Consider the following 13701-nt stretch of genomic DNA (forward strand, 5'->3'; position numbering starts at 1 on the left):
ATGATCATAACATTAAGAACTGCAGCTGTATCTCATATACAAGTTGCTCTTACCCAAGCAAAGTCATGGTGCTTTTCTTTTGGTAAATTTAAAAACATTTTTTCAATTTCCACAACAAAATATTTTTCAGAAAAAGTACAAAAAAATGGACTGAATGTGCCTTAACCAATCGGATTCTAAAAGTATGATTGAGAAAATAAAGTGCTGTTAATTTCTGCAATTGGTAAAAGTAGTTTCTCCTGTACTTTTGGACAGTTGTTGTTTTGGTGTAGAGCTGCTTAAAGAGGGTCAGTGTGCTGTGCTGCCAACTTGTAAGTGTAACCAAAAAGTAAGACACTGAACTAGGTTTGCTCATAAATAGTTCATTAAATATTGTCTGCGTTTTAGATCGATTGAAGTATCGCTAAATTAAATATCGCAATATATCGCTAAATCCAATTTTCCTTACACCCCCAGTGTAAGTGGCTCTGGACCATAGGTCACAGATGCCAGGAAACGCATAATAAAGGAGAAAAAAAATCATAAATAAGTTGCCCTGAAGTATAAGTTGTTCTATTAGGAGAGATATATTTAATAAAATAGGGGAGCAAGATTAGACATCTTAAAAGACGAATTCTAATATAATAGACTGAATATATTTATGCTTCACCATATTTAGCTTCATGAAACTTTAGAGGAATCTAGTGTATTAGTGCAACATATAAACAATTATTCAAATTAGCATAAAGAACATGTTAAGAACTCAACCAAACTCTTTAAATCACTAAATCCATTGAATTCATCGTCGGTGTTGCTTCTGAACAACACCTGCTTCTTCTGCAGTTGCTGTCAGTAGCAAATACTGATATACACACCTACAGTGCCCTCTAGTGGTTTGAAGGGAGGAAATAACAAACACGAAATCATGTTTTAAATAAAAAAACATTTGCATCAGAAAAATACGATGGCAAAACTTAAGTATTGGCAAAATATCCATGACATTATTTTTCTGAAAATTATTTGAACCTCATCCTTCAGATTTAGTTAACCTGCGAACTGCTTGAGATGCTCTGCATGTCGCCTCACCTGAAGATTGAACTTCACACTTTTCTTATTCTTACCTGAATCTTAATCTCAATGTTCTGGCGGGACAAAGTGGACTGTTCTGATTTCAGCTGATACTTTTGCTTTGATTTCTTATTCTTGGCAGAATGTCAGACTCTCAGCGTTTGTTTTACATTTATGTACTGCAGTCATCCATCTCTCAGTTTAATATCATCTGTCAAATGTTACTGTTGGAAAAGTGTTTACACGAGTGTTTAGCCACATAAATGCTGTCGTTATGATGAGAGTAAGAGGAAACCAGAGATTAAAAGATGGTTCCTGATTCTCACATTATTGTTGGGGGAGTATTTCTGGTTTGTATCCTCAGCAGTGGGGGGAGGTGAAAGCGGGACGCTTAAACTCCAGGTTTGTCCTAACATGTCAGACACAGAATCCTAACTTAGAGGAATGCAGTCTGGACACCTTTGTGCTTTAAAGACCATTTGGAGTTAAGATTTACCAACGAGAATTTTTGATGGAGCGTGAGGATTATTCCTGCTGGGAACAATCCCACGAGTGGCAGCAAATGGTCAAATTGATCCTGACCAAAATCTAGATTACAATAAGACTAAATCTCACCTAAATAGCTCATCATCTCTTGGAAGGCGTGGAAACTTGTTGGAGAAATTTAAAAGAATATATAAAAATCTCTTTGCAAAATCTAATTGAATGAGGGATACAGTAACATGGTTGGTCATATGAATAATTCTCTAGCTTGGACCTGAAGTGTACTACCAGGAACATTTGAAAATACACCCTGAAACTGTAGAAAAGCATTTTATCCAAAAGTTATCACAAAGTCAGTTGAGAATGAGTGGGAAATATTGGCTGATGGGAGTGGAGGTAGACGGAGACCGAGCTGGATCTTACCAACAAATAACTCTGACTAAGCCATCATTATCAAAGCTAAGTGTTAAAGGCTGAATGGCCTGCCATTATTGGCTCTCCCTTCTTTTCTCAATCTCTGTCCCTTTCTTGTGGTCTTCTCCTTATCCCTCGCCGCTCTCTCCAGGGGCAGAGGAGGAGCAATTAGATGGAAATCGTTAGCTGCGTTGGTGCCACTATCAAAGATCATTTACTCTCTTCGTCTCTCTGCTTCTTCCTCCAGCGTTTGAGTGATTAACTGATGGCAAAAGTCTGATTGTGATCTCGACTTGGACACTCAGACACTGTGGGATTGAAAAGAAAGGAAAGACATTTTTTTATGGTTTAACAAAACCTCTGAAATTTCAAGACTGAAAAATGAGATGTTTAAAAATAAATTAAAGACCAACAGGGTTGTTTTTGTTGCCTCATTCTTGCATTTTTTTAATAATTTCGATTTAAAGCTCTGGGCTATCTGCAGATAATCTGCAAACTCTCTTTATTTATTTATTTTGTATTAGGAACCCAATTGAATTCAGTTGCACGTTTCTAGAAGTGAAGGTTTAATCTCTGCAAACAAATGACACTTAGGACGCATAAAAGCAATGAAATTTGGCCGGGTTGACAGAATGCTAAGAAAAGCAGCACTTCTCCCCGGTCTCTCCTCCGCCTCTCTGCGGGTTCCTGAATCATTCTCAGACTGTGTTTGATTTAAGTGTCTGAGTGCAATCTCCTCCCAGTTGGACCTTTCTCATAACAGATCCAGAGGGACGTGTTCAGGAAGTGTCCTAATTAGATGTCTGAATCATGTTACAGGCGCCCAAGATGAATGACTGAACACTGAATCTGAGGAGGTTTCACTGGAAGAATGCTTGTTTAGCTTTCACACCACTGACATCCTCTTCAGGTTCATCCCTATGGTTTCTGGAGCATACGTTTTTATAGATACAGGATCAAAATCAAATAAACATAAAAAAAAAACTTTCAATGGCTTTTTTATGTGATGAAAAAGCATTTGTTTATGCCGGAGTGTTAGGGCCAGTTTACAAACCAACAAAAATATAAAATTAAAACTTAAATCTTAAATCTCATAAATTTACGATAAAAACGTTGCAACTGTTAAATTACGAGAATAAAGTCTTATATTTATGGCTTAAAAGCCCAAAGGCTAAATTTACAACTTTTTTTCTTGTGAATTTATGTGTTATAAAGTCCTATATTTATTATTTCAAATCCAGTAAATTTACAAGAAAAAAATAATAATTTCCTGAAAAAATAATACATTTCCGAAAAATCTCATAAATTTAAAAGATTCAAAGTTGTAATTTATGAGAAAAAACATGTAAATTTAGATCTGAAATATTCTAAATTTGCGAGAAAAAAGTCTTAACGATCAAATTACAAGACTAAAGTTATATATATATATATATATATATATATATATATATATATATATATATACTTAAAAAGCTATTGGCTAAATTTATGACTTTTTTTCTTGTAAATGTACTTGTTTTAAAGTTGTAAATTAATTACTTTAAATCCTGTAAATTTGTGAGAAAAAAAAGTCATATGTACGAGAATAAGAGTAAAGAAAAAACTCATAAATTTACGAAAAAAAACAAACAAGAAATCTTGTAAACTAACAAGATTTAAAGTTGTAAATTCACAAGAATTTTTTTTTTAATCTTGTCATATTACTTATTATTCTTTTTTTTTTCTTTGGTGGCCATTGTATATATTTAACCACCAATTGTACTATTCACTTTACTTTATTTGTAGTATTCCAAATTACACACATACGTGTGTCAAGTTTGGTATAAAATCAGACATGTCTACTGTAATAGAAATATCATGTTTAGCATTTGTTTCTACTTTGATTTATATGTAACTTTTGATTGAGGCTCTGAACCTCTGTTGGAACGTGGGTTTCTGTGCTGGGCGGCTCATGATTGAAATGCAGTTTCTGCGTTGGGCAACCCCTTGACCGGAAAGTCCTGCTTCTGTATAAGACTCTTGACCGGAAATCTCCACTCCTGTGAAACAACCCTTGACCCTAAGGCATATGCAAACAGAGAGTTTCAGTAGAAAACTATAAAGCCAACCGTCCATTCCATTCAAGCAGAACCCTCGAAGAGAGGCTTCTTCCACGTACATTAAACTGAATTGTTATTAAATATTTGTGTTTAACTTGTAAGGTTGTCTGCTCCTTCAACGGATTCCAATAATTTTCCACAACACACTCATGTGAGTTGTGCTGGCGGGTCATGTATACTACACTTTTTGAAGTACTGTGAGGAGCTTTTGGCTCCCTAGCCAGACGCATGCCTAAATAAAAAGCAAAAACAATTCGGTTTTGTTCATTTCCAATAGAACTATTTGACCTCCTATTCACACAAAGGTCATATCTCTTGAAGGCTAGGACCTGCAGTCAGAAATGTGAGCACTAAAAAGAGTTACCTGTGCTACCTACAGAAAAATATCACATCTTTGTATTAAGTTTCCCTCTTTAAAAGCAAAAGAAGCATAAACATATTTCCTTCTAATGGAGCACATTTCTTTCAGCGTTTCTAAAAGTAACAAAAAGAGCTATATTTATAAAATAGAGTTTATTTTGTTATATTTCATTGACATTTACATGTTATTTTGAAATGCCATGCTTTGTAGCCACCATGACACTGAGGAATGCTAAGAGCCTCCACTCGAGGGAGGCCTTTATAGCAACAATAGACATAATAGAGCGGTTAAACAATTCGTCTTTATGCTCCGTCACTACATGCATTTATTTTTATTTATTTCATTCATTAGTCATTCATTTATTTGTCTGTATGGGGATTGGTAACTTGTTTTTTTCCAGACAGATTGGCATTTCAGCAAGAAGTCAAAGGACCAATGAAGGGAACGCCAATAAGGAAACATTTTTGATTTGTTAGAATGCTAACTAGATTGGTTAGAAGTTAATATCTGCCATTTGTCCCTCCTTTACACCGACCAACCAACCAACCAACCTCAAGCCAACCGACCAACCGACCAACCTCAAACCAATTAACCGACCAACCTCAAACCGACCAACCAACCCCGAACCAACCGACCTCAAACTGACCAAGTGACCTCAAATCAACTGACCTCAAACTAAATAACCCATTGACCTCAGACTGATCAAGCAAACTCAAATTGACCGACCTCAAACCGACCGATAAACCTCAAACCAACCGACTGACCGACCTCAAACCAACCAACTGACCTAAAACCGACCAACCAACTTGAAAAACCAGCCAACCAACCAACCAACCGACAGACGTGAAACCAACCAACTGACTTACCTCAAACCAATCAACTGATTGACCGACGTAAAACCAACCAACCAATCGACTTCAAACCAACCAACCCACCAACCTCAAACCAAACAACCAACCGATCTCAAACTAACCAATCTCAAACCTGCTCTTATATTTACAGAATTTGTTTGGCAGTATTGGGTTGACTGGTTATCAGGAAACACATTATCTGACAGAGGAACTAAAATCATAAACATTTTTACTTCATCCTGCTGAGATTCCTACCAAACATTACTTGAAAATGTGAGAAGATCCGGGTGTAAACTCTTTATAAACGCATTCTTACGTTTTTCCTGCTAGAATGAAAATTTTTAACTAATGCGATACGTAAATCAACACATGTAGAGTCTTGTCCTACATATTGAGGTCTTTCTGTAGTTGATTACTTACATATTTTTTTTTTTTCAACCCTCGTCAATTTACATCATTTCTACCATCATAGTTATTTCTGTTACAAACACGAAAAAACCTTTAATTGGATTAAGGGATGCTAAATAGTAAAGCATGAAGGGATTGAAGATATGAGGCTTTTTATTAAGAAGACATCCATCAATGAATTAATGAAATGAAATGAATGTTTTGCATCGTTTTATTTAAATTGGAGGGACAGCTGATCTGTCACGCAGATCTTCAGTTCTGTCTTCATTAGACAGATGGGAAACACATTAGTGTTACTTAGGATTAATCCTCCGCTAAATGCTTTCAGACTCATCCTTTGTGTTATCACTGCTGTGCAAATACACAGCATGCTCTTACTCACATCTGTACATGACACGTTTCTGGAAAAGCTAAAGCTTTGCTGGACTATCGCTTACCTAATGTTTTAGATTCTTGATCAACATGACAATAGGTTCCATTTCTTTTGCATCCGAAATTGTTGAAATTGGCTGAATAAAGAAGAAAAATATGTGCACGTTTACACTCATGTAGCGCACACACGGTGTGCTTTCACACCACTCATCTGCATTGAGTTAATGGCTAATTAATGTTCTGGTGGAGCCAACTCCCAAATATGTTCTGCAGAGATGCCCAGTAACTTTGACTGCCAGAGGTCAGAGAAGATGTCTTCTCATTTTCAGTTGTCTCTCCTCTCATCTTTCCCTCTTTTTCCTTCATCCTCATTGCTCTCACAGTTCATCTCCAAGTACTTTTTTTTCCTTTCACTCCCTGTCAGTCTGACGTCATAAATCTCAATTTCCCATCATTTAACTTTTTTTCTTTTTGTCTTACGGTCATAAGAGCATTGGTGCTTTTTCTTGCTGATAAATACCAGCAAAAAGCCTTTGAGCATACGATGCGGTTTCAGTGAACTTTCCAAAAGGCACTCATAAAACATGACAGCTGTAAAGAAAGATGATGTGTTTGTGAGTTCTGTCAGTACAGGAGTGTGCAAATTTCATCCACCTGAAGGTATACTTAAAGGCTGAATGTGTTGACCTGCTTTTTCTTCTAAAAACAGTATTTATCACCAAAAAGTGTTCTCTGTTTTCTCCAAAAGAAGAAAAATAGAAAATCCATCCACCTTAGCACACTCGTTTCACAGAAGCATTAAATGTAAAAATATATATATTTGTTTTCTAAAGATTGAACAGTAAAAAGTAGTTCCTCCCTAACAGAAAACAAACTCCTATGACCGTTATTGAGTCATTTGAGGACATTTACTCTTTCATGGCACATTTCTTGAACTCAAAATTATTTCAGAGTCAAGACATGAACTATGAGCTTCGTCTACAGATCCTGAGTGGGTTTCATGACTCGACTCTGGACTATCAGAGTTAACATGTTGTGTCTGTTCAGAGAAGTCTACTAAAGTAACTGGCAGCTAAATATTACAAACCTTTGATGGTTTGTAATATTTTTCTTGTCATTATTATTTTTCATTCTATACCCTGACCTACATGTCTTCCATGCAGCAACCAGCATTGGTCCATACATTTATATTAAACTTGACAACATCTAATGATTCTTTATACAATCTTATTTTTCAATGCCAAGTATTAGAAATACTGTACAATTACTGACTGTATATGTGTATATAAGTGGGGGTATAGGCCTGCCCATTGTATAGTATACCCCATAGGTATATTAGAGACAAAATGAGAAAAAAAATCTAGAAAATCACATTAACAGATTTTTAATTGTCTTAAATATTTTGTAAATTATGGTGGAAAACAAGTATTTGGTCAATAACAAAAGTTCATCTCAATACTTTGGTATATACTCTTTTTTGGCAGTAACAGCAGTCAAATGTTTTCTGTAAGTCTTCATGAGGTTTTCTCAAACTGTTGCTGGTGTTTTGGTCCATTCCTCCATGCAGATCTCCTCTAGAGCAGTGATGTTTTGGGGCTGTCACTAGGCAACAAAGACTTTCAACTCCCTCCAAAGATTTTCTATGGGGTTGAGATTTGGAGACTGACTCAGTACCTGTCGCTCTCTGCAGGTCATTCACTAGGTCCCTCCTTGTGGTTCTGGGACTTTTGCTCCCCATTCTTGTGATCATTTTGACCCCACGGGGGGATCAGTGGTCTTGCATGTCTTCCATTTTGTAATAATTGCTCCCACAGTTTTCTCCAAGCTGCTCTTCACAGCCAGTTGCAGGTCAACAATTTAGCTTCTGGTGTCCCTAGACAGCTCTTTGGTCTCGGCCATAGTGGAGTTTGGAGTGTGACTGAGGTTGTAGACTGGTGTCTTTACTTACTTTTTTGCCCCACTGTTTATACACCAACTGCAGTCAATGCCAAAAAAAAGCATGCGCTATTTTTCATCCGGTACCTCACTGACCCACTACTGGCCTGAAAGTCTGTTTGTGTACAGATTTGTTTTTCCTCTGGCTGAAGATGTTTGCAGAGTGTGACTGGTGTCGCTGACGGTGTCCAGATCTGAGTCACAGTCAGAATTGAGCCAAACCCAGAACCAGTCAGTGAGCCAACCTGCCTGATGTTTTATGAAAACCCCGGATAACTGCTGGATATTTACAGGATAAACATCATTCATTTTTTGTAAATGTTAAATCTTTCTAGGATATAGTACTACAACATTAAACATATGTATGCTTTCACTTTATATTAATGTCAAATAGAAGCTTTTCTTACCCTGTACACAAGAAACTTCTGGGACGATTTCAGTCCAAACGGATATTTCTAACAACCCCCAGTATTCGAATATCTTTGAAAGATATATATTTACCAATTTTAAAACATCAGGAGTGGATTTGAACAATAAGAAAGATAAAAATATTTTCTATCTAAACTTAGTTTTCTCTTGTAGTTTTTTTCTTTTGTTTTTATTTTGATTCTATCTTTGATTGTATTGGTTATTTCAAGCATCGAAAATAATGTAACAATACTTTTTTTTAAAATAACATTACACATATCAAACGCGTTTCAAATATTATGTAAAATAGTGTTAAGAAAGAAAGAAAAGTAATTGAAGATGAAAGAGATTTATTCAGTTTTCTAGCCAGTGTAATTACTCAGTATCATTAGTGAATATATTTACAGTTATACATTCAGTACACACAAATGTCACTTTGGATTCACTAAATACTGTAATTGTGTGTACTTTTTAAGATAGAAAGTGTGTTTATGTCAAAATAAATGTGTTCTTCAATTAGATTCTGTTAGCATGAAGTGCTGCTCAAAAATATACTTTCTGTGCAATTTTTACATGACTTTACTAAGAGGTGAGAAATTTCTCTTATCTGTTTTTTTTCAAGGCCAAAACTTCACTAATGGAGCAGAAAAAGTGACCCTTCAGCAGTTTCAGAAACACAACTTTGACATTGAGATTTAAGAGCAGAATCAGCAAAAAAGAAAATAAAAAGACTCACCATGATTTATTTTCATAAACACACTAAGGCAGGATAATAAATACAAATAACCACATATTTTGATTTAGAGCAACTCAAATAATTCATTTTTAACACCAAGGGCCAAGAGGTTTTCATCATTTATTTTTAAGAAACAGCTACTTAAAATATTTCTTTCCTCTGGCATTACTCATAGTTTACCATAATTTTCGAACTGTTTTATTGTTCTCAAATTAAATTACTGGTTAAGAAAGGCAGCAAGTTGTGCTCTCCTTCCAGGCTCTTCCATGTGTGATAACCTGCAGCAGGTCACACACAGCAGAGTTCACACTCTTTGATATCAGAGAACATGGCAGGGAGCAGCCGTCTTAACATGCTCATCATCTCCAGCCCTTTATTAGAAGTCACCTTCTGCCCAGCACTCTCATGCATCCATATGCTGTCATTATTATTACAGCGACATCTTTCCTACAGATCCTGCTCGAAGAATTTCAATAACAAATCCTCCTGTCACGTATGGAAGCTGCCACCGCCAACATGGCTCTGAGCACGGAGCAGAGCAGCAGCTCAGATATCATCTTAATTAAAAGTGAACCTTAGCCTCAATCAGCAGCTCTCACTGTGGAGCCATGTGACAGGGGCCCTCCGGGACCCCCCAGAAAAGTATTGAAAAAGTCTACTTTAGCAGAGCTTTTCTCTCTAAATATTTGTCTAATTGATGTCATCCATCAACCGCAGTTCAGACATATGACTATATTTAACAGTAAAACTAAGTTTACAATTACTGCATCCTGATTATTATATATAGTTTAATGCTACCTCATTTAGTCATTTTGTTTTTTTATATTCATGTTTTTATTTTTTGCTAATTTTGTAAGTGACATTTGCAGTATTCATCTTTTTGTGCTGAAAGAAAAAGTGACGCATAAAAAAAGTTTAAACAGTGTGCATAGTAATATGACCCACTCGGATGAAAATGGTATTTTTTACATTTTCTTGTCCCATTTTTCTATTGACGATGGAAGATACATGCAACAAAAATTAAGCTTAAAATAGGATTTTTTAGATTTTTTTTTTTTTTAATTAAAATTTTTGTGAAAAGAATATATTTGTGATGTAGAAAATACGCAGGGCAGGCCACACGCTCTCTTCTCTTTTCTAATGCAATCCACTTGTAGCCTCGTCTGAGCTGGAATCTGGCACAAAATTGTACGCCATTTTTGTTGCACGATTAAACATGTTGATAAATAAAAGCAGATCAGGCTCAGTAGTCTCAGTTGTTGGTTTTCCCCAAATCCTTAATTAGAGTCTGAATGTTGTTACCTCCATTATGTTATGGTACATTACCAACCCAGTGGCCTAGTGATAGTGTGTGCCCTGCCACTGGTAGATCACAGGTTCATATCAACTGTCCTGTCATGCTAAAGTCTCTAAACATTAGACCCAATGCCTCTTTGCTTGATACTCAGTATTAAGGGGCTGAGTTTTGGGGTTAAACCACCAAATGATTTCAGTGTGTAGCTGTGTCTGCAGTTAACCCCTCCCCCAGGGGATGGGTCATATGTGGAAAATACTGAAACTGATAGCTAAAATCTGTGAAGCTGATAGCTCAAAACTCTGAAGCTGATAGTTTGGTTAAATAGTAGCTAAATGCTCAATTAGTCTAAAATGTCTAATTTAGTGGTAGAAAATAATATTAAAGAATAATATTAGTTGATCCTCAGTGGTCTTCTCTGATGTTGGGTTGGTCTCCACAGATGGTGCTGTTTTCTGGAAAGCTCAACACCATTGCGAGCATCGTGACCATTTTCTTCCTGCTGGTTTATGCTGCCGTGGACCTGGCCTGCCTCGCTCTGGAATGGGCGTCTGCTCCAAACTTCAGGTAAACATGTCTCAGCGTTTTTGCTCTAACTCTAGTGTTTGTGTGCCGTCATGATTGTACTGCAACAAGAAGAGGACAAAGCTGTTTAGTGCCACTCAGGACAAAGACCGCACATTACCATGCAACTGTGTTTGCATGTGAGGCTGAGCTGGAAGGATTTCAGATTCTGTGTGTTTGTTTTCCGGGGACACGCATAATAATCCTGATTTATAAGAGCTCCTCGAGGCTGTTCTAATAAAACTGCTGCAACCTGAGGGAAGGCGGTGTGTTTGTGCAGCTGGATGACATCATGACACAACCAGCGTTTGTCATTTCAGTCACTTTACACCTATTTCATGAGTTACCCCACATTTTTTCTCTGTGAACTGTCACAGAAAACCAGCCTTGCACTCAAAAACAAAATCATTTCTTTCTGAAGAAGTGCCTCATTATTTGTTGATTAAAAGACATTTCACAGATTTCAAGTGTTGGAGTGACTGTCTCAGCAGCTTTCAATGCTTAGGATTTTGACACATTTCCTCCAGAGCTGCAGTCAGAGCTGAATCTTGTGCTGCGATGGTGGAACACGAGTCAAAAACTCCGGAAAACACTGCAAACATGCAACACTGCAAAGATTTTCAACGATCCCGATGGGTTTCTGTTCTTTAAAAAATGTATCCGGATGATTGTGGTGGATTCATGCTGCATTTTTGATCTGCAAGTTACAGCTTTCCTATACCTCACAAAAGGCCTTTCATGGAGAGAACAAGGACTAATCTGTCTGATAGCTGCTGTTGGAGCTAAAGAGATTTGCACCAGAGAAAATCTGCATGTGTCTGTAACAATCAATCAACTTAGTCGAGTTGAAGTGTTGAAAAAAGAATCATAGGATTTCCTATGATGTGATGATGTTTGAAATGTTTGCGACACCACCTAGGGGTAATGTGAAAAGAAACTGCAAACAATGTGATTCATTTAGTTATTGATTGAATGAGTCATTAATACTTTAAGCTGACATATTTATCTGATTCCAGTGCCTTTACTTGTTTTCTTCCCAGTTGTAAAGCTGAACTCAATCTAGTGTGTTTTCGGAACAAAAAGTTCCTATTTTTGCAGAATTTGCTGTTCCGAAAATGTCTGTCATTAGTTACCTACAGAAACCCCCCCCCCACAGAGCAAAGAAAATGTCTGGTCAACATTTTTTTTTTTAAATCCACCAAAAATTACAATTCCCAGAGCCCCGCTTCTTAATATTTGGTATCATTGAACAGCCCTAAATGTCCTCTGTAGAAACCTAAAGCAGTTCATTCATGTAGCAGTTTTGAAATATTCTGGTTCAGAAATGTCCTCCACAGAGGACACATTGCTCTAAATCCAAGTGTTTCTAACATTTTTCTGATTGTGAAGGGCATATAGAAAGAAATTTAAGCTCAAAATAGCATTTCTGGGTATTTCTTCATTCAAATGATTGTGAATCGGAGCAGAGAGGGGTGTAACAAATCACAAAACTCAGTTCTGATTGTGTTACAGTTTTAGGGTCACGGTTTGGATCATTTTTCGGATCAGTAAAGAGAAAAAAAAACAGCTGGAAAAGAACAAGTTAAAAGCCTAAAATTAATTTTTAGAAAAGCTTCAAAATATATATTTGACCAAACATATACTTCAAAGCATAAATATACTCTCACACACTTATATCCCATCGAAACATTTGCTCATGTATGAAAACATCTTTGAAGTTTGAACAAATACAAAATGCTAAGTCATGTGGTTTCTGATTACATTTACATTTCTTCAGATCAAATCTACAAAAACTGAGAGAGAAGAAGGCCTGACAGTAATTTTGAAAATACCAAATCTATCTGGAGTAGCCCCTAAATGCACATTTTCTCTTCTCCCTCCCCTATTAATGTCCAAATTAAATATAAAATAATATACTTAAAATGAAACTACATTTTGTTTAGTATTAATTGTTTTATTGAAAACTAAAATATTTCAAATAATGATTACTATCTGTAGAGCTTTTGCAGGTGAGGCACTGCCCACTTTTCCTTGCAGTTTATGATACTTTTTGCTTGCCGTACCTGGCCGTATGTCCCTGTTCAACACATTCTCACTCCCAACTCGTCACTTATTGACATTTGGTTAAGGACCCCTTTGCGTCACTTTTTGACGTTTTGGGTGTCCACAACTCGTTTTTTTGCTGGCTGTTCCAATTAAATAGGGGGTCCCCAATCTGCAGGCCGTGAACCAAAACCGGCCCGGGACTAGGACACGTTGTGTACCAATGCCATAACCCTAACCTGATCCCGCATCTGGTACCAGTTTGGGTCCAGTACCACGTCTGGTATCGGTTTGGGTCTGGTGCCCCATTGGTGCCAGGTTAGGGTTAGGGTACCGGTATTGGACACATCCCGAGGACCAGTCTGCGTCCGGTACCATGTCCAGAGGGTTGCGTACCCTTGATTTTACTAACAGTCAGCATGTCAAAAGTTGGGGACACCCAAAATGTTAAAAAGTGACGTGGAGGGGTCCTTAACCAAAAGTCAGCATATGATGAGTTGGGGATGATGAATTTAACACAAATTGCATTCAGTGTTAACGGACAATTGGTTTAAATAATGGGGGTGGTGGGGGAAGGGGCATGGTTGCTATGTGCCAACAGTCAACTCTGAGGTAAATTCCTGATGAATTCTGTGGAAACTTTGTCCTCAAAGAAGACACTATTTTTTTTTTTTTTGCCTAAAAAC

At 36.9% G+C, this 13701-nt stretch overlaps 1 protein-coding gene across 2 annotated transcripts in view; it reads left to right on the forward strand.

Annotated features, from left to right (window-relative positions):
- zgc:153039 (uncharacterized protein LOC767698 homolog) overlaps nt 1-13701 on the forward strand; it is a 63358-nt gene that overhangs the window by 32385 nt on the left and 17272 nt on the right. For both annotated transcript variants that reach the window (XM_024277747.2, XM_024277746.2), the window contains one exon: nt 10851-10975. In XM_024277747.2, the coding sequence (XP_024133515.1) occupies nt 10851-10975 (125 nt within the window). The remainder of the gene's footprint in view (nt 1-10850; nt 10976-13701) is intronic.

Source organism: Oryzias melastigma, linkage group LG13 (assembly GCF_002922805.2).
Source record: "Oryzias melastigma strain HK-1 linkage group LG13, ASM292280v2, whole genome shotgun sequence".
Classification (NCBI taxonomy): Eukaryota; Metazoa; Chordata; class Actinopteri; order Beloniformes; family Adrianichthyidae; genus Oryzias; species Oryzias melastigma.